The 21680-nt window shown below is 50.5% G+C and overlaps 1 protein-coding gene across 1 annotated transcript in view; it reads right to left on the reverse strand.

Moving 5' to 3' along the window:
- Positions 1-1558: 1558 nt before the first annotated feature.
- The window catches only part of SRRM4 (serine/arginine repetitive matrix 4), a 149764-nt gene continuing 129642 nt past the window's right edge, over positions 1559-21680 (reverse strand). Inside the window, exons 9-13 of the mRNA XM_025889412.2 lie at positions 11514-11818; positions 7304-7507; positions 6420-6530; positions 5680-5820; positions 1559-3990 (exon numbers count right to left, since the gene is read on the reverse strand). Of these exons, the coding sequence (XP_025745197.1) occupies positions 3720-3990; positions 5680-5820; positions 6420-6530; positions 7304-7507; positions 11514-11818 (1032 nt within the window). The 3' untranslated portion in view covers positions 1559-3719. The remainder of the gene's footprint in view (positions 3991-5679; positions 5821-6419; positions 6531-7303; positions 7508-11513; positions 11819-21680) is intronic.

The following is a 21680-nucleotide window of genomic DNA, read 5'->3' on the forward strand; positions in this document are numbered from 1 at the left end:
GGCAATTTGTCTCATTCCCTGGAAACAGAAGGTAATGTGGGCGAAGTAGGCAGAGGAACACTGATGCCAGGAACGGGGGGCTCTGGTTAAGCAAGGTTACCAGCACCTCAACAAGCGTTTTATTTTTGGATGCATAAGAAAGGAAATGTAAGGGAAATTGGAGAAGCATATCCGGCAAGAGGGAGGGACAGAGATTCCCTCCCTCACCCCCCACCCCAGGAGGCATTTAAACAGCCTTCTTGCAAACTTTCCCCTGGCTGGGGGTTAGAGCTGGGTAAAATCACATTGCCAGGGAAACAACCAGGGATGTTGCAGAAATCTCACCAAACTAAAAGCTGGACCCAGAGGAGCTGGCGATTTCAAGGCAGTGAGTGGTGACTTTGGAAAGGGTGGGGCCCCCTCTGGGAAGCAGCAAGAAGACCCTGCAGTTAGAGGCAGGACTGGTAAAGGCCTCTAGATCCTGGCTCGATGGGCCCCGAAATGACCTTCTTGGGGGAACCTCTGGCTGCTCCTTTCCTCTTGTCTTCCCCGCCCCCTTTGTCTAATTTCTGAAATAGCTTTGCACTCTCCTCTGATGGAAAGCAAAAGATCACAGTAAAAGGCTTTTTGCATTGGGTCTGTGTCTCTCTCTTAGGATGGTGGACACTGCTCCGGGAAGCAGTGTGCGTCCACTGCAGAAGGAATAGAACAGCCTGGAAAAACCTCAGGGGATGGGGAGAAATGGGCTACAGGGGAGGCGGAAGCATGTATAATTTACACGGAACCAACCAGGCATGCTCCGAAAAGCTAGTAGGGATCCTGCCCACTACCGTATGCCCTGGAGTGAGGTGAGAGACCACAGGTGCATCTTCTCTCCCCTCAGCCAGCTTAATTCTTGCCATACTCTCCTTGTCAACTCGAAGTTCAATCCTAGTGCTAAACCAGACATCATCGCTTTAACCACCATGACCGCCCAAACCCAAGGTGGCTACTTCAATAAATACTGAACAAAGCCTCCTCAGTTGGCAAGGGCCAGTATCGCTGTCTCCCAGCAGGTGCCTCCCTACAGCGCTCACACCGAGATTTCTGACTCTGCAAATTTTGCCTTAGTTAGGTTATGCTAACTTTGGACTTCAACCCCCACGTGAGCTGTGACTCCACTGTACCGTTTTGGGGCCTTAGCTCACAAAGCTCGTGGCTGTTCTTCATCTTTCTGATACCTCAGTGCAGCTGGTGGGCAGGGTGCTGGGGCGCAAGCCTGAACCTCACTGACATAACGATGAACCTTGGGTCTGAAGTGCTCCCCCCACCCTCCCAGGCCAACTCCAGGATGTTTGGACTTAGAGATCTGTGGGTCTCCCCTGCAGGGACAAAGCCAACATCCCTACTCAACACCCGACCTCTCAGATTCCACCCACAAAGATATAAGGGAAAAAAGATGCGCAAAAATAATTTAGAAGCCCCCCCACCCCGAAACACACACACACACACACACACACACACACCTCTCCATATAAATAAATAGTTGAATACTGCTAATGGCAACTGAGAGAGAGAGAGAGAGAGAGAGAGAGAGAGAGAGAGAGAGAGAGAAGTCATCACATAAATAAATAAATAAACATAAATAAATAAAATAAATAATAGGTTTGCTAGGAGCCCCAGGCAAAATGGTCCCCTAGAGTTGTCTGAAGGCAGTCTGATGGGAGGCTCTTGGGCCTCTCTCACTGCTGTCCCGCTAATGAGGTTCCGTGGCTCCATGATGGGAGACTGGAGCCCAGTTTGCGTTCCTGGGCAGGGAAGAGGGTTATTTACAGTTGCTGTACATGCCCTCCCAGGGCACCTGCCCCTGTCCCAGGCACCTGCCATCCGGCCTTCTGCGGTGACAGCGTCGGCATCCGCCAGTCTGGGCGGGTGGGGCCCAGGGCTGGGCCAGAGGGCATCATGGGAAGGCCAGGTCGTCCAGTGCTGTCTGGGGCACCTCGCTTTCGGCTCTCCTGATGGAGGAAGGACTTGTGGGTGGTTGCAGGGCAGTTTCTGGCCCCATGGGCTGATGTAATGGGAAAGATTGGGAGTTGGGGGGACAGGTCACTGCTTTCGAGAAAAAGGATTTTTTCGTTCCAGTGTTTTCCTTCGGGTGGGAAGGATAAAGAGTGTTTGGTCCCTGCTTCCCCGTAGCCGGCCCCAGTATCCAGAGCTGGGAACTGTCCCCCCTCACGATCCCCCTCCGTGCCCTGTCCCGCTGCCCTTGCTGCCGCAAACTTGAAACTCACCCACAAGGCTCCGGAAAACCAGTCAGCTGGTGAGGGGGATGCCCAGGGGTTTATTTTAAGGATCCTCTCCCTCACACCCCTGTTCTCAGTGCCTGCTGTGGATGAAGCAACTGGTGGTATTTGTGTGTTGGAGATCAGCTTACCCGTGCTGCCCAGCCCCGGGCGGAGGGACGATTGGGGGAGGGCCGAGATGAAGGTGGGGCTTGAGCTGACAGAGAAGCCTCAGAAGCCAGGAGAATCCCAGGCTCTGGAGTACCCACGCCCCTGTCCCCTCACACTCTCTGGATTTGGGTCTTTCCCCCCAAAACCGGAGCTGCTGTGCCCCATCCTGGCAAAATTCCTGAGAGGCAAAGGGGTTGGCTGGGGCTGAGGGCGGGTGAGCCGATGCTCGGCTGCTTTGGGTGGGCTCCAGGGTGTGGCCGTCGGGGCCGCGGGGGAGGGGGCAGGCAGGCAGGCACCAACGGGAGGGTAAGGCCAGACTGGCCGGCGCTGGGGACTGGCAGCTGGCCATGGCACTGGGGGATGTTCAGCAGATGGTCTCGTGGAATTAAGCTGGTGCCAGCTAGTGGGGGCTGAGGCAAATCTGGGCTGTGGGGCTGTGGACCAAGGTGTCCTGTCTACTGTGTCCTTTCTCAGGGAGGTTCAGGGGCCCTGTGAACAGCCAAGAGGCTGTCGAAGCCTTGTGGGGGCCTCTCCATTGCTAGAACCTACTGGACTGCTTTTCCTGACCACGCCAAGATAATGGGGGGGGGGTGCTGCAGAATGACCCCTGCCCTTTTGCGTCTATGCTCACAACCAGAGAACCCCTTTCCTCTCTCCTGACACTTCCTCCCCACTGAAACCTCCGTGATCCCTACTCAGATCCCTTCTCTCCCCCCTCTGATTGCCTTCTACTTCTGCTCCGGCCTGTTTCGTGGGGTGTGTGCGTGCGTGCGCGTGTGTGTGCGTGCGTGTGCGTGCGTGCGTGCGTGTGTGAAAGGCCTGACCCCCTCTCCTGGGCCTAACTGCCCTTGGTTTCCTCTCATCACCTCCCATCCCACGAGGGTTCACACACCCGCTCAGGAGGCTGAATGAGGGGAGAATGAGGGCAGGTGCCTCCATAGGCATCCCAGGAGCAGTGGGTGAGCAGAACTCTGTTTTCCTGGCTAGGCCCAAGCGTTGGAGTCACGGACCCATTGCTTCTTACAGAACCTTGAGGTTTTTTGTGCCAACAGAGGGTGGTTCTCTCCATCCGCCCAGGCCCGAGTTGAGCCCCGGGGGTGGTGCTGGTGGAGGCTCCTAGCGGCTTGACATAGAGGCTGAAGGCCCCGTACCCTCTTTTCCTCCTCCCCAGGAGAGCAGGAAGGACAGGGTCCAGGAGCCCGCAAGGTCCGTCCCCAAGGAGAAGGCAGGGTGGGCAGGGAAGGGGGAGAGGCTGGCAGAGTGAAAGGGGCCCCGCTGCAGGCAGCCGGCTCAAGGGAGGGCCCTTGCTTAGCGCCTCGTGCTGGAGTAGCTGTCTGCTGAGCTGTAGCTCCGGCTCCGGCTCCGGCTCCGGGAGCCCAGGCTGGGGCTGCGCGAGCTGGAGCCACTGCTCGTGCGGGTCCGGCTGCGGCTGCGGCTGCGGCTGCGGGAATAACTGCGGCTGCGGGAAGAGCTGCGGCTGGCCGAGCGGCTGCTGCTGCTGTACCAGGAGGAGGCGCTGCTGAGGCTGCCGGATGAGGAGGGGCTGGGCCGGTAGTAGGGGATGGGGCGTTTCCGGGCACTGCGGAGACCAGACGGAGCGCGCTTGAGGACCAGACTCCGCCCACCCCGGCCCCGGGGGCACCCGCCAGCTTCCGCAGCCTCCCGGCGGGAGGGGAAGGCAGGAGAAGGGGGAGCAGTAACTTCCACCTCCCAGGCCCCTGGGGAGACCCTCCGCCTACGCTCCTCGTGCTGTCCCGAGCACATCCAGGGGATGGTCTCAGCCTAGTGCTGGGGTCTTGAGAAGTCACCGATCTCACTTTTTAATAAAGCAAGGCTGGGGCTCAGAACCTCCAGCTGTCAATAGGATCTACACCTAGACTCTAATTGCAGTTTTGTTGTGCTACTTTTACTTTTACTAGAACCTTCTATTTACGGTAAGAGAGGCTGGTTGTCCATTTACTATAGTGTACTGTGGTGTATTCCTTTTGAATTAAATGTATGGACCTCTAAGAAAGAGCATATCTATTTAAAGAAAATTAAGTAAGCTACAGTACGCTTACTAAACAGACAAGTCAAAAGTGCTCAGATGCTGCGGGGTGACTGAAGTTTGGGAAACACTGAATGGGTTCATCAAGATGGACTATTTGAGGTTGACTAAGGAAACAAGAGGGCCTTTTAGAAATGCCACTCTGTTTATCTCAGCCTTCCTCCAAGTCAACCTCAAGGACACCTCTGGTCAACGCGGTGGGTGTAGGACTTCCTGTGTACCAGGGTGTTCTGTGGGATATCTGAGAAGGTGATGCTTTATCCCCATCTTATTGTTTGGGGCACAGGTGCTTTTTCCTCCTCCAGGTCATCTCTAGGGAGGAGGCACTAGGCAGCCAGGAGGACACCCCAGCCCCAGTCCCGTGAGTCTCTGGATGGAGTGGCTGACCCTTAGAGGGCCAGGAGGAAGAGCCCGACTGATTGTCAGCAGCCAATTTTAGGGCAAGACTCAGCCATTCTTACTGCTTTCCAGGCCGAAGAAATACGTGTCCACTCGGACCTCAGGCTTCTTTTCTAGGGCTTTTCTCATCTAAGACTTTACCTGTTACAGGAAACCTTATCCACCTAGTCTGACCATTCAGTCCGAAACAACGGCACACTGAGGGTTCTAGTGTTCTGCATTTCAGTTTACAAAGTGGGTTCCCATCTCTTTGCCCCCTTGCATTTCATCTTTATGATACTCCTGGGAATTATTTCCTTCCATACTTCATGGGTGAGGGCTGAAGATCTGGGAGGTGAAGAGACTTTCCCAGCTTACCTGAAAAGTGGCACAGCCGGGATTCCACTCCAGAGCCCCTCACCCACCTCTCCCCCTCACCCACCAGGGCTCCCTCTAAGTCCCTTTGGCACCTAAATGATCCTTCTTGCCCTCTCCACACTTGGTGCAGGGTGTGATCAGGGTCTATTAATGCCTTGTTTGTGCGTCTGAGCGTGATCTGTCCCCACTGCTTTGGCCCCCGTTGCCTCGACGTGACCTCCCAGCCCCCTCCGCAGACCCCGTCCACACCCGGATTCCTCAGGCTGGTCCCACCCCTGTTCCAGGCACCCATCCTAGCCCCGCCCCGGAGGCCCTGCCCGCTCCCAGCAGAGCCCGCAAAGTGTGTCTGAGCTCCCACAATCCTGAAATCCAGCTCCAAGGGGGCACGGGGAGAACCCGGGGCCCCAGCGGGTGAGGGGTGGGAGTGAGGGTGAAGGTGGGCACCCCCGGCCCTCCTGGCCTTACCTGGTTATCCTCCGCGCCTCCAGGTGGCTCGGGGAGTCTCTCCGGCGCTTCCGCATGGGCGAGTAGGACCGCCGTCTCCGACGCGCTCGCTCGCGCTCCCGCTGCTGGGAGTCCTTCTCATTGTACTTGGGGTCCCGCTCCCTGAAGGGATGCGGGGGTTACTGGGGAGCTGGGAGATCCGCATGAGCCAGGGTCACTCACTTCCTCTCCCCTGCGCCCTGCACCCCACTGGGGCAGTGGGTGGTTTCTCCCGGGGCCCCAGGGAATGCGGGAGGGAAAAGGACAGGGCTGTGGTTCGATACTGGGGGGGGGGGGCGGGCGTGTGCCCGGGTGTCAGCCTTCGAGGGTGGGCATTACAGGGGCGCGGGTGCTGCGGGGGTGAGAATGCGGACGTCAAGAGGGCCCTGGCGCATGCGTAAGAACTGGGGGCTCTGAATATGCGGAAGAAGGGTAGTATTAGGTGTGTGAAGAGGCTGAGGGCCGGGCTGTGAATTCTGGGGTGTGGCTCGCTGTATATTATGGGGGTACGTTAGGACTCAAGGATATGTTTGGGGGCCCAAACATATCCACTCCAGCGGAGACGAAGAAAACTACAAGGATGCTGGGTCGTCTCCCCATCCCTACTCCTGCAATGCTGGACGATGGGGGAGCAGGGGCGGGGCTTGGGTGAAGCTCCCCATAGAGGTGGGTGGGGGAGGAGGCCGGGGGGCGGGGCCTGTGCTTGGGGGCGGGGCCGGTACCTGTTAGGGCTGTAACGCGAGTAGCTGGGGCTGCGGCGCGATCGGGAGCTTCTGCTGGGTGGGCTCCTCTTGCCCGACTTGGAGGAATAGCTGGAAGAGCGCGAGTAGGACCTGCGGGAGAGTAAACAGTCCCCGAGGGGCCTGCTGGGCTTCGACGGGGTCGTCCCGGATGTGTAGGGCTTTATGCAGCGGGTCCCCTGAGGGAGACCTTCTTCTTTCAGGACGCCAGGCCGAGGAGTCTGGCCCTCTCCTGAGAATGAAATTCCCTCTCTTCTGGGCGATTAATAATAATATTGACAACTTCTTCTTGAATTCTTACCATTTAAGGCCACTTATTAGCTGTATGACCTTGAACAGGTGATTTCACTTCTCTGGGCCTCTGTTTTCTCATCTATAAAATGGGGATAAATAATCGTACTTACCCTATAGCGTTGTAAATTAGATGAGTAAGTTAGAGTCAATCACATACCTCACAAATTAGGGTCTCATTAGGTTCAATGCACACAGGAAATGTTAGCTATGACTGTGTATTTTATTACATGTCAGACATTGCACTAATGCTTTGTGTGCATTTTCTCATTAAATCCTCAACACATCCTAGGGTTAGGTACTATTATCAATCCCATTCCACAGATGGGAAAACCAAAGCACAGAGAGGTGAATGTTTTCACTTTGCAGATAAGGAAACTGAGGCTCAGAGAGGTTATTTGAGACCCAGGGCCACCGGCTAGGAACGGGTATAGTGGGCATTCAAAACTCAAGTCCGTCTGACTCCTTCCCCGCCCCCTGCCCCCCGCCCCCAGGGCCAAAGGCCATCTCTGGTTACCATAACTAGCTCCCTAAGGAGGAGAGCGCTGCAGAACAGAGGTCAAAGTGGCACTCACCTTTTTCCAGAGGAGGTGGATCGGCTTCGGGTGTACCTGGGGGAAGCCCTGGGGTTTGGGGATCGGGAGGAGTGGCTGGAAGAACGGGTGCTGGCATAGGAGGGGCTGCGGGAGCACCCTCTCATGGGGGAGCTCCGGGCTGTGGATGGGACCAAACTGGACTTCTTCACTTCTGCGCATTCCAGACATGGCGACCGAAATCCTCTGCAGATGTGGGCAGAACGCCTGTTAGCAATGGCCTGCCCGCTGGTCTGCAGGCATCTGGAGCTGATACTCCTCTCCCTACCTGCGCCTAGGCTGTGGTACTCTCAGAAACCCCTTTCCGCCTATTCCCATCTTACTGCCTCGAGGAAACTTTCCAGGCCACAGATGTCAGAGGAATAAGGACAGAGGGGGACACATACCACAGGGGGCACTTTGGAGCATTTTAGGTCAGTGGGCATGGGCATAATGGCAAATAACACCAATCACAAAGAGATTTATTCCCTTTTGAGTCTTTTCCAGTCCTTCTGATTACATTAATGGGAAACTCCGGGTTGGGTACTAGTGGGTTCAACACTGCCGTCTCCCAGATCTGGTGCCTTGGGCAGGGCAACTGTTGCTAACTAGAATTAAATACACCATCTTTATGTATTTTCATATATAAATCATGTATTTTGCAGGTGCTTTCTATTTAGGACGAGTGCTATAAATTTTCTAGGTAAGATAGTGGTGTAAGTTTCCTTGTATAAAAAAGTGAGTTTATTAAAGTAAGAGTACCAGTAGGTACAGGGATATGGCTAAAATCAACAAGGGGCCATATAGGTGGTTTACATTTGGGAAACTTTGATGTAGCCCATTTTGCAGACGGGGAAACTGAGACCCAAAGAAGAGTGAAGGCTTGTTCAAAATCACCCAATGACAGGGTCCTGTCTTCTGTGCTCCCACCCTGCCGGGAGCCATGTGAAGCTCCTGTTGGGTTCTCAATAAGGGCATGTTCATTTGGTTTGGGCCAAGAGTCAAATTCTAATCCCGTTAATATATGGTTTCCATGCTCATCATGATCTGGCCCCTGCACACCCCTCCAATCTCAGCTCTTGGCACTTTCCTCTCTTGACTCCAGCCATAATGGACTACTTGTTCCTCCTGAAATATCCCTGTTCCTTCCCTGTCTCCAGGCCTTAGAACATTCCCACTGCCTGGAGCCCTCTTCCCTTCCCTCCTCACCTGACAATAACTACTCATGGTTCAGGCCTTAGTTCGACCTCACCTTTTCTGGGAGGCCTTTTTTGACATCTCCCTGAGTCTAGTTGGGTGACCCTCAATGTGTTACCACGGCCGCCAGCCTCTATGCACCCCCTGTCCCTAGAAGGACTCACTTGGTCTTACAATTGTCTCTTCCTCCCCCAGTCACTGAACTCCTTGGGGAGAGGACTCAAATCTCTGGAAACTGTATCCCAGCACCTCGGACAGAGCCTGATACCATCTGTTGTCGGTCATGAATAAATAGTTGTGAAATAAACGTTTGAGCCTCTTAGTATCCTGGTGCTCCACCAGCATCATCTTGTATGGTCCTCCCAACAACCCTAGGAAACTGGCACTATTCTCCCCGATTTACAGGGAAGACTCAGAATGGTTAGTTACTTCCTCAAAGCCACCCAGAGTCTCAAACCCCGATCTGTCCAGCTTCAAAGCCTATGCCCCTGTCACCCCACCAGTCCCCTATCTTCACTGTTGAAGGTTCCCTAGATTTAGAGCTGATCATGTCTTTTCCTCTCAGCTCTCTGCTCATTGCTGACATGGCATAAATAGCCATGGATTTAGAGATCACTTATATTTCAAAATGAAAGGCTGGGTCTAAATGATTTAATTTGGCTGTCCATAGAGATCAAATGAAGCAGGTAACTGCTAGATGCCACTCAGGCTTCAGCTTCAATGCTATGACAGATCTGTGTTTGAATCCTGGCGCTGGCCCTTATGATCTTAAGTTTCTTAACGACTCTGAGTCTCAGTTTCCCCACCAGCTAAAAAAGATCTCTGATAATACTTATCCCATAAAGGTTCTATGAGGAGTGAAGGAAGATGATCCATGGCAAGCACTCAGCATGGCACCTAGCATATAATCAGGGCTCAAGACATATGAGCAGTCGTTATTATTATCAGTTGTTATTACTATTACTATTCTGGTTCTCTCTTTTTTTTTTTTTTTTGCCTTGGAGTATGTAAGTAGACACCTGTCCTCCCTGTCTCATCTGGGAATTTCACTGCCTGTTCTCGGAGATACTGACATTTGTTCTGACCCAGCCCTGGCTCCCAGGCAGGCTTGGGTGTGAACTGAGGCCAGGGATGTCCCAGGGCAGGCAAACCAGAGGCTCCGTGGAGATGCTAAGCTGTTTGTCAAGAACTGAAGTGGGCTATGTGTTGGGGACAAAGGGCGCTCTGTCCTTGAAGAAGCCGTTAACTGCTTCACTGCTAAGGCTTTGCTTATCATTCTGACATCTTGGCCACTTTGAACAAAAGCAGACTCCCACCTCCAGAAGAAAGAAGACCCCACGTTAGCATGAGAATGTACCAGCAAATCTCTTCCACCCCTCCTGCATCTGCCTCATTATATGCTCCTGAGGAAAAGGACTGTGCCATTTCCCTTTCTCCAGCACCAGGCTGAGTGGCTGGCTTCTAGGAGGTGCCTGATAACCAGGAGAGGGTAAGTAGCTGAATGAATGATAGTCAATGAGCAGCGATTTCTACTAGCCGTAATTGTGACATTATCCTCGGTGATTAGCATTTTGCTGTGATTTCTTGAATGAGAGGGTAAGGGGGTAATGAAGTAGAGTTTACAAACTGGCTCATAAGCCACTGCACGCAAGGTTCTCTGCAGGAAAACTGCATCTAGCAAGGTGTGAAGGTACACACACTCACACACAGGCACACATGTACACGCCGCAGGTATATGGGAACCCTCTGTACTCTCCATACCCACCACCTCCCCCACTCTCCACATCTCACAAAAGAGCGATACATTGGTTACCACCACTGAACCTCCACTGACACATCATCACGTGGAGTCCGCGGTTTCCATTAGCGTTTACTCTTGTGAACCCAATGGGTTTTGAGAAACGGAAACTATGGATCTGTGCTCCACCTAAGCAGCCCTCTCTAACCCCTGCCCTCTCTACATCTCTACCCACTGCTCTGTTTACTGTCTCCTTAGTTTTGCCCTTTCCAGAATGTCATGGAGTTGGAACTGTACCATATGTAGCCTTCAGACTGGTTTCTTTCACTCATTTAAATTTCCTCCACGTCTTTTCATGGCTTGATAGCTCGTTTCTTTTTAGTGCTGAATAATATTCCCTTGTCTGGATGTACTATAGTTTATTCACCTACTGAAGGATGTCTTAGGTGATTCCAAGTTTGGGCCATTATGAATAAAGCTGCTACAAACATCCAGGAGCAGGTATTTGTGTTGACACAAGGTTTCAGTACATTTAAATGTTTTAACATGACAGCAACTTTAAATGAATTTAATGTTAGACTTTCTCCTGAGATTACTGGTAAAACTGATATTTGTTTTTGCCTGCCCATCTCCATCCTTCCTGATATCAGTACCCTGACTTTTCCTTCAGACAACTGGACCTCCCCCAACTTTTGTGTATGTGGGAAGACTACTCACTAACCCTGATGGTAGCATGTGACATATTCTTGCCAAGAGCACAGCATCTCCTGGGCCAGAGTGACTGGTCCAAGGGTGGGCACGTTTGGCCACCTGGCCCAAGATGGGCCAGGCAGAAACAAGGAGAATCTGCCCTGGTATTTTGCTGAAATTTTTGGGAAAGGGGCATTCTCCTTCCATTGGCTGGCTAAACAGATAGAATGGTTAGCATATGTGAATGCTGTTGGCATATGTGCCCATGCTTTGGGAGGGTCTGCTTGAGAATGAAGCCAATAGAGAGGGAAGCAGAGATGAGAGATGTAATGGGGAAGGCAGAATCTCAAGGATGTATTTTTGAGTCCCTGGATCCAGATGTACCTGAAGCTGATATCTTCGGATTCCCCCCCCCGCCCCCAAATTATGCCAGTTTGAGTTTTCTCTCTCTTGCAAATCAAAGCCTCCTGGGTTAGGGGTGGGAAGTGCATGGGTACAGGGCTAAGGTGAGAGACTGAGGTGGTAGAGCTAAGGCAGAACCCTCCCCCCCCCCCCCCCCGACCCCTCCTCCAGCCCAGGTGCACTGACCTTGACTCTCTGCCCCTGCTGGTGGGGGAGAGATTCTCCAAAGCGGCCCCCTTGTTCTGGGGTGAGGAGGTGGTGAAGGAGTTCCCTGAATCAGAGGTGTTGCCACAGTTGAGCTCCCGGCTTTTGGTGAGGCCCTCACTGGGGCTCCCCTTCTCTTGGCCCCGTGACCTGGCTGAGCTGATTTGCGTGGAGGGTGGTGAAGAGGTGTCATTGCCTGAGTCATACTCCTGGGAGCGTCCTCTGGAGGTGGTGAGCGGGCTGGCTGTTTTGGTAAAGAGGTCAGCTGCAGACCCCGACCCAGTGATCTGAAAGCAAAAACACCCGTTGGACACTGCTGATCGCTGGGCCTGTGCACTGTGTCTAAATAACCAAGAAATGTTTACCGTCATGATGCACTGTAACGAAAGGAAAGAGAGAGAGAGAGAGAGAGAGAGAAGAGGAAAGAGAGACGCCAAAAAAAAACAAAAGCACAAATTCCTGAAAGAATTCCACAGAAAGGAGATATTTTTTTACCCCTTGTTAGAATAACTGGAAGATTTAGGTATCATGCAGAGAAAAAGCATGCGATCCAGATTAAACCAAAGAAAAAGGAAATTATACAAAATTTAATTTCTAATGAATTAACTCAAACAAAAGAGACAACTCAATCGAAAGGGGGGTGTGTCACACCCTTAACCTAAAACAGTAATAAAAATGAAGGAAGGGGAAGGGGAAAAGAAATGGGACAATGGGCATGAAAAACATATATCTTTTAACTTAAAAAAAAAGAGAGATAAAGCCAAAATTTTAAACTTCAACCAAATCCTCAATGAATTTGACTTTTTTTTTTTTTTAAAGAAAAAGTTCCCTGAACAGAACCCTAAACAAATATCGCATGGGGAAAAGAAATGAAATAAAGAGAGTTTTCTTTTTTTTAAATATAAAGTCAAGGTCACAAAATGACATTTTAGTAGTTTTCAACTAAAGGGGAAAAAAAAGGGGGGCAAAAAAAATGGAAGTCAAATAGTCTGACTGAAAACAAACGAAAAAAAAGCTCTCTACGGATATTTGTGTGTGTCCTTTTCCCCCTGGAGAAGGTAGCTAAGGCTCTCGAGTGGCTTCTAATAAATTCTCTCATGTCTTTGCGGATTATATCCACTTACCAAGCAAGAGCTCCTCCTTTAGTAGGTAGGTAAGGTGTAAGAGAAAGGGAAGAGCGGGCAACGTGAGTCCATCATTAGAGTCGAAAATGACAAGAAAAAACACACACCTTTCTGCACACCCTCACACTTGGCCCTGAGCTTTGAGTTTTGGTTTTTCAGTGTTCCTACTAGGTGAGGCATCAGTTCTCTTTGGTTTTCTCAGCAAGGGGACCTCAAGCCATCAACACTAACCTCGTCAGTCCCTTGGTGCCCAAGTTGGATCAAGAAACCCTTGCTGAAAATGCAGTGGGGCTAGAGCTTTGCCTCTGTGGAGGTGTCAAGATCTCGAGGATGTGCTTGGGACAAAGGGCGTTGGGAGGCACTGGGACATTTGGCCTTGGGGTGAGTGGGAATGGGGAGGTCTTCCCAGAGTCCTGTGTGGGTCTGATCTGGGACAGATGAAGGAGGAACGGAAGTTGAGCCAGCCCTTGGGAAGGCAGTGATGTATTCAGAAGCACAGTGCATGGTTTTCTTTAAACGTTCAGACCAGTGTCACAGCCGTGATGACACCGTGGTCCCTGCCAACAGTAGCGTGCTTATTTAGCTGTGGGCAAGAGGGACTCCTGCCCTGGGCCTCCTCCGGCGATAGCCATCCTCAGGCGATAACCATCCTCAGGCAGCAAGAAATCTGTGGGGCCGGGAGGACACTACCTGGAAACCACTTTCCCTGAGAGCACCTTATGGGTCTCTGAGATCCCAGAATTCTCTGTTTAAATGGCCTCTGAGCCCCGTTCCAGGGTCTCTGCAGGCTCATCCATGGATCTCTTCTACTGGGGACACACCATGCTTCAGGTGTGCACGCTCTCAGGTCCAAGGGTGGCCATTTGGACAGAGCTTCGATGTTCAGGCTGAGGTGTCCACGTGTATGTGGGGGAGGCCCATGGTGTTGGTTGGTGCAAGTGGTAGGAGGAGAAAGGGAGGGGCCAGGGCCTTGAGGCAGGGTCCCCAACCCCCGCCCCCCCACCACACTGCCATGTTGTGGCCGGCCACTCCGAGGGGTGTGAGATTCTAAAATCAAACCTGACTTTCCAGATCCATTTCCAAGGTATGTTTGCCAAGACAGGAGAACATATTATGTTTATGTTTGCTGGCTTGATTTATAAACATTGAGACGGATAGTGTGTGGGACTCCTTTTCTACTCTTGCCCTGGGCCCCATGCATATTAGCAAGGCCTCACCATCAAGAGTCTGCTTCCCTCCCACCCCTCATTCCTTGTACCTTGGGCCTAAAGGAGCGGGACTTTGGGGCTTTCTTAGAGAACTGTGTCTGTCTTCTTAGCAATTGGTCATGAAGGTGAGACGCAGAGACACCAGAGCTGCGAGGGTAACAGCAAACTCTGGCAGCTCAGGATGTCAGCTTCTGGACGGGGGAGGCGGAACTTCCTTTGTGCATTCTCCCATGAGGCTTTGCACACAGACAAGGTGATGGTCCAGCTTTACCAAGTTGTACCCAGCACAGCTGCTGCTTTATCTGCCTGGTGATCTGGCGAGCTTTGCTTTGGGACAAGGGACCTCAAAAGTATATTGCTCAACTGGAGTTTTGTTGAGTGAGACTTCTTTAAAAACAATGTAAAGGCCCTGTTCCCATTCAGCTCCTCCTTTTTGTCTTCCCGTCTGCAGTATGAATGCTGTATCTTTCCCCGCTCTGGGAGTTCAATGGCAACATGTGTATCTCTACCACTTCCGTCAGGAATGAGAAAGCATCATGGGGTCTGATGGGTTCTCGGACTGAGCCTTGGTCCAAGGATGGGTATGGATAATCTTTGCCTCAGAGATGGTGAATGTTTGGTGGCCAGTATATCACAAGTGAATTAGGCAAGCCCTTTTGGAGGGGGCCAGGCTGGAAGATCTCTAATGAAGGGGCCTGTGAGTATGACAGCTTCCATTATCTATCCATTATAACTGACTTGCTACCTGGGGGCATCCAGGCTGGCCTTCCTCTCCCCAAGTCCTTGTTCCCAGCCCTGACTACCAATTTCAAAGCATCTGCCCTGGTGCATCATGGGCCCCCATGGGCAAGGATTTCCTGAGTGTGAGCCCCCTCTAGGCTAGTAGATACAGAAGGGAACTCTGCCCTGTTCACCTTCTCATCCCTACACCCTGAGATCACAGACACACTTTCAGCACGTCTCCACCTGACCATGACCATTATCCACATGTAACTTGTGTGATTAGAACTGAGAACTATATCAAGCATCATGCTTTTCCATCCTTTCCAGGAAACAGAGATAAAGGTCCTCTGCAATGTTCTCATTGGGTTGACCCTGGTGCCTGAAAATACCAATATCTCCTGTTTGTTTAAAAGTCCCATTTCTTTGGATGAATATAAATTCTTCGACATGATGACAATATAATTTACAACACAACCTGGAGTATTTCACAGGCCTCATCTCTTCCAAATACCCCCACTGTGGCCCCCATAACCGAAGCCGATCGGTTAGAATTTTCTCGGTTCTGCCACCACAGCTCACTCTCCCAACCCCAGGCCATTTGCACATGCCATTTCCCCTGCCACTCTTCCCCATTACTTCATTTCATATGGCTAAATTTATACATCCTCCAGGTTACATATCACCTCCTCTAGAAAGCCCTCTCTAACCCCCCAGGTCAGGATGGCACAACACTCCATTATTCATTCATTTGATCTTTCATTCATTTTACTCTTTCAAAAATGAGTGGCGGGCACCTGGGTGGCTCAGTTGGTTAAGCGACTGCCTTCGGCTCAGGTCATGATCCTGGAGTCCCAGGATCGAGTCCCACATCGGGCTCCCTGCTCAGCAGGGAGTCTGCTTCTCCCTCTGACCCTCTTCCCTCTCGTGCTCTCTATCTCTCATTCTCTCTCTCTCAAATAAATAAAATCTTTAAAAAAAAAAATGAGTGGCTTCTGTATGCCACAGCACTGTTACTCAGTGGGATAACTGCTTGTTTTATTGCCTGTCTCTCCATCTGAGTGGGAGTCTGTTGAAGGCAGAGGCCATGCATGACCAGTTCAATATTGTGCCTAAGTAACCAAGCAGTGCCTGGCACAGAGTAACTGCTCACTAAATCTGGCTAAATGAACAAAGCTGCTCCATAGCCCCTTACAAGCCTGAGCTCAGAAGCCGGGGCCCATCCTAATTTGATTCAGTGGTTAATATGGCTGAGTGATCAGGCCCTGGTGAGGTCCAATTGGGTAACTGCCAACTTCAGCAACTTGATGGCTTTTTAAAGGAGGGACTGGCCCCCATCATATTCAAAATCATTCTAAAAAACTAGGTGGATTCTTGGCTGACGGCTGGTGTCCCAAGACCAGCTCAGGGCTGGCTGTGTGATCAAGAGATAAACTTTAGAACTGAGTTCCAGGTGCAGGCCTGTGGCAGAGAGAAGGAATACCCTCTGTTCTTCCTCTCCTTCCTGGCCCCGCCTCAGATCCAGCATCCTTAGAGAAAGCCCCCAGAGGCTCTGTCTACACATTCTCAACAGCCTAAGTTCCAGGCTGAGGTGGGAAGCTCCAGATCGAGAAGACTTCCAGATGAGACAAGCTAAGATTGGTCTCCTTACTTCCCTTCCACGGTCTACTACCCTGGGAAGTCAGCTTAAAAAATGGGCTGGGGCTGGCCATTTGCACACAACAGGGCTGTTAGCCTGTACTTTGTTCAGATTATAGAAAGATGCTCCCTCTGGCCAGACAAATCTGAATAGTTTAATGGCCTCTTTGTTTCAGACTCCACCTTCTCCAGAGCTCTTTATTCACTCTACGCAAAGAGGAGGAAATATATCGAGGGGAGCCAAAGACAGAATGTGTGTGTGTGTGTTTGCGGGGGGGGCGGGGAGCTGACAGCCACGATAATGCAGAGGAGACCTTCATGATAGGCCCACAACAGAGGCCTCTGTGTTCTTGTCTCTGCTCCTTCCTAGACAAGTACTCACTCACATAAGATGCCAACAGTTGTCTACTCGTTGACATGACAACATGGCTCCTACTTGCTCCTCATTTACATAACAGCCCTCTCAAAATTCATCTTTGAAGAGTTCTTCATCCGTTGGGAATTTCTCTTCTAAGCATTAACTGACCTTTGCCCTTGTCCTCCCAGCTAGGCTGCAAAACACTGCTCAAGACACTTGCTAGGAGGAGTCATTCTAGACCCACCGTTGTCCAGTAACAATGCCCTCATGGTACACGGGGCCCCTGTTTAAGACCTGGAACCCTCATACCAGGAAACTCTTCTGTGGTCTACTCTGGCCCCTTCCTCCATATCGGCCTTGTTCTTCTTTGCCTATCTTCACAAAGGCCTGCCTACCTGTGGGGCTTGGCCTCAAAACTCAGCCCCTGTAAGATCTGTTTAATTACCAAGTGAAAACCAAACCAAAACAAAACATCTGTCTTAATATGGATTATCCCTAAAATCAAGACAGGAATTTGAATGCTAGTAGTTGATTTGAGAGGACAAGGAACTTCTATAGGGGAGTGGGAAAATGAGATGAGGGAGAAGAAGCACCAATGAAAGATGGGTTATCAAACCAGCTACCATGGAGGGCAGCTGGAAGACACTCTGGGAGCCAGTGAGGAACTGACCCAACCGAGGAGGGAGCTGGGGTATTTATACACCCATGCCCCATCACTCATAGGTTGAAGGCTGCACCCAGTGGGTGTCAATTCTCTAGGGCGTCCATACTGCCACACAACCAAGCAAAGCAGTCTATGGCGGCCAGAGAGCATCTTCCGGAAGCTGGAGGTTGGCCATGTGCCCTGAAGCGGAGAGGGTGGAGGGATATAAATGAACAGCATCTGCTTCAACCCCCCAAATCACCATTAGAAAACTGACAGGCCAAGTTATGTTTTGTTTCAGCTACGTTTTCTTTAGCCCACTTAGTATATATGTACTTGAATACACAGCCTGCTTGACAGTAACTCTGAATTAACTACCAACATTGTAGAATGGGGCAGTTTCACATAACAGCTCTATTTCTAGTTTGTGCTGAAGAATAAGATCTGACAATGCTGGGTCCACATCCTTGCTTGCTAATAATCAGCTCGAGAGAATTGCAGCTGCCCATTTTAGGCTTTTCTGGTGCCCAGCCCCACGAGATCTCAGTTGCTTTTATCTGTTAACTGCCTGGCCCCTAAGACATCTGAGTCTGTAACCCTCTAAGTGTCTGCTGCCACCCTGACCACTCCAAAGTCACCACAAACACAGTGCTTCCTGTATGCTCCATCTTTCCCTTCCAAAACTATGAAAATCGATTGCTCCATCTTCCCCAGCTTGATCCTTTTCATCCCTCTTGGGCTTTTGCCAGTGGAAGGAAGCAGGAGACCAGAGCCATTAAGCCACATCCAGACCCTGGAGCTATGACAAGCTCTTCCCTTCTGGATCAGGATGGCCAATCTCAGACTTTTTTTCCCCTCTAAGGATATACTGTATTTCACAAACTAATGGCCATTGGAAGAAAGCAAACAAGTGTTTCCCCTTTACTCCCTTGGCCCCCTCCAATGTGAAGCTCTGATTCTTTTTTTTTTCTCTCTTGAAATCATAAGCTTGACTCATCTCCTTGTTCCTTAATATACTCCATATTAACACTTGGGTTTTTCTAATAAGTAATTAAATCCCCCCACCACAAACTCCAGCTCCTGGCATTTCACTGGGAGTCTCTCTCAGCCCTCCAGGGAGGCCTGCACTGTTATTTATTGTTTTTGTTTCAAATCATTATTTAATCAAGAACGGGGAAAAAAGGCAACCTCTCACTTACACTTCAAAATTTAATTTCAGCTGAATTCTGAGATCAAGAGGCAGCACGGCCTAATAGGTTACAAAAATACAATCAAGAAGAGAATTCCAATTAAACTGAACAAGTCCATTTACTGAGCTTCAAATGGCCCCATGGAGAGAAATGGCTATAAATTTTTTTTCCCCTCCCTGCCATATGGGGGACTGGGAATTCTCATGTGAATATAGAGCTGCGTGGAGAGCTTTTAGCTCAACGGTTCTGGTTATTCCTTAAAGAAAAAAAAAATCCTTTTGTTCCACAAAGACATTAAGTTTATTTCCTTGCTGTTGTTCATCTTCCTTTGTACACTAATTAGGGAGACAGAAAAAGAATGGGTTCGTTGACCTTTGGGAGTCTGCGTGAGAGGAGGCAGGATGTGGGGACAGCAAGAAGGTAACAGAGTCCTTCAGGGCTAGGGCGATCCCACGGAGCAGTGCACTGCCATTGACCTTCGGCCACAGGACATGGCCTGGCCACCTCTGTCTCTGCACCTCCCCACCCTGGGCAGGAAGCTGAGGGGAAATGGTAGCTTTGAGGGCCCCCAGCCCACCGGTTCTCAAAAATCTCGATAGGGATCCAGTCAGACAAATTCTGTACCAGCCCAAATTGAAATGGAGAAAAGTTAAGTTCAATGTAATGAGTTTTCCATCCAGCTAAATGCATTTGATTTAAGGGCTCATCCTTTCTTCGGAGGCCATGTAGGTACTACCTTTTCTGGTGGTAAGATGTCACTTTGTGATAGAAAATTGTGTTTTTCTTTTATTCTGAATGGACGTGGTAGAAGTAAAAGTTGACAATGCTATGCCCACTTTCCATTTAAAAAAAACCCAACAAGCACAACAGGTCCCGCAAAGTCCCCGTCTCATACTGCCTTTCCTCTGCATTCTGGTCCCTCTCCTCTCGAAACTGCAGTGAACGGTGTGGCACGTTTGAGTCTCTTGGCTGAGCGAGAGCTTGAAGGCTTTTGCAGAATGTGTGAGAGCCTGGGTCAGGGGTCTGAAGGCCAGGGCCACCATATGCTTTCCCCTTAGCCTCCTTTTCCCTGTCCACAAAATGGGATGCATACCTCCATCCTGCCTTTCTCCTAGGCTTGTTCTGAAATTCACCTGAGATTGTGGATCTGATTAAGCTTTTTGAACCCAGAGATACTTCAAAAACATCACATCTGGGTTTATTAGGAGCAAGCTTAATACAACCACTGAGATGACAAATAATAATGCTAGCAACGATTGCATATTGAGTGTTAGTTATGTCCCAAGCATTGGGCTAAGTTTCTCGCACAGAACTGAAACGGCATGAGGGTAGGATCCTTGTCTGTCTTGTTCACCGCTGTTCCTCCAGTGCCTGGAACAGTGCCTGGCACACAGTAGGTGCTGAATACATATTTCTCAAATGAACAGATACCCCAACTCACTCCATCCTCACAACCTATGAAGTAGGTTGAGCTAAAAGCTCTCCACGCAGCTCTAATAATCATATTAGCCCCAAGTATCGATGAGGACACTGAGGCCCAGGGAAGTGAAATGACAGAAGGGAAGTCATGTCATTAAGCACCTGGACTCTGGGGGCAGAATTTCTGGGTTTGGATCCTAACCTCTCCATTTCATTTAGCTGCTCTTCACTGAATTGTTCTAGGCCACAGAACATGGCTGCCATTTTCTAGGCGCCCACTTAAATGGGCATATTAGTGGAAACTCCCTTGAAGGGCTATTATAAGAAATAGATGAGGTGGTACATGTAAAGAATTTAGTCTAGCACCTGGCACACAGTAGGTGCTCAGTTGGCACTGGTTGTTGTTGCTACCCAGGGTCACCCGGAGTTGCCCAGGGAGACAAGATCAAGAACCCCAGAGTCTATAGATCTGCCCCAAAGCCCGTGACTTCATCACTGCACTCTACTGCCTCCTCCTGTTGACAGATTTCATGAGGCCCTCCTTTATGGGCCCCAGGTTCTTTCTGCTCTCCTTCTTGTTCTTGTTCCTCTCCTTCTTCTTCCTCTTCTGTTTCTCCTTCCTCTTCTTTCTCTTCTACTTCCTGCCCTTCTCCTCCTCCTCCTTCTTCCTCTTCTTGTCATGGCATCTGCAGGTTTTTGTTGGTAAAGAATACATGGCAACTATTGGCCCAAGCTGGAGGCAGAAGGAGGAGAAAAGGAGCCTGTGCTTCTCCTTGGTCTAGCTTCCGTTGTGATGAGCCCTCTCCCAGATTCCCTCTCCAGGGAGAGCAGACTTGACAGAGAGCCCCATGCCAACAGGGAAAAGGCTTGGCCAAACCTTGGTGCCACCAACCCCTCTGTCATCCAGTCGGTACTCTGGCTATCAGAGTCAGCTTCTGAGACACAAGCCACAATTCATACCAGCTCCCCTTCCTCCCAACTGGGCCACCTACCGAAGTCACTTCAGCTCTGTGAGCCTGTTTTCCTGTCTGAAAAATGGTGATAATAATTGCATCTATCTCGAAGAACTGCTTTGTGGATCAAATGGCAATAACAACAACAACTGGGTAGAGTATGGGATAGTTTCTAATGCTGCTTTACTTTTGTTCTAACAAAAGTGCCTGGTACATAGAGGTATCTCCCCCTCCCTTTATTCATCAGTCATCTCAATTTGGGGAACCCATCCTTTAAAGCCCAGCTCAAATGTTCCCTTATTTGTAAAGCCCTCTCAGGTGCCAAGACAGCACTGTCTTGTCCCTTCTCTGCGGTCTTACTCGACATTGTACTGACTTCCATCACCACCAGGGCTGACGGTCTGGATATTTAGCAACTGGTGGGGTGTGGACATTGCCTCATCTGAAGGTAGCTGGCCTTGGTGCTGACGGCTGTCAGGTATCACTCTAGTTGCTGAACTGTGAGGAGGTCCCCAGGTACCAGGGGAGGGAGGGGGTGGCTTTGGTGACTCGGGGGGATAGAGTGGTGACAGGGTCTATTAACCAACTAGTGTGCAAGTTTTTGAATATTCGACAACCGAGGAGGAACTGGTGCTCACTGACTCAATCTCAGCCCTAATTACAACACTTATCTCACTGTAGTGCAGTCTTCTGTTGACTACCAGACTGAGCCCTGGAGTTCAGGAAGAGTGTTTTATTCAACTCTGTCTCCCTGATGCCTTGAACAAAGATGGTTGAATGGAGATAAAGAACATGAATGAGGCTGTGAAGGGTCCCTAAATCATCTCCTTGGGACCCTCCATTTGGATTTGGGCTCTGACTGAGCAAGAGGGCTTCAGGTTATCTTTAGCTCACCA

Source organism: Callorhinus ursinus, unplaced genomic scaffold (assembly GCF_003265705.2).
Source record: "Callorhinus ursinus isolate GAN/ISIS: 27379988/994484 unplaced genomic scaffold, GSC_fseal_2.0 scaffold41, whole genome shotgun sequence".
In the NCBI taxonomy this organism is placed as follows: Eukaryota; Metazoa; Chordata; class Mammalia; order Carnivora; family Otariidae; genus Callorhinus; species Callorhinus ursinus.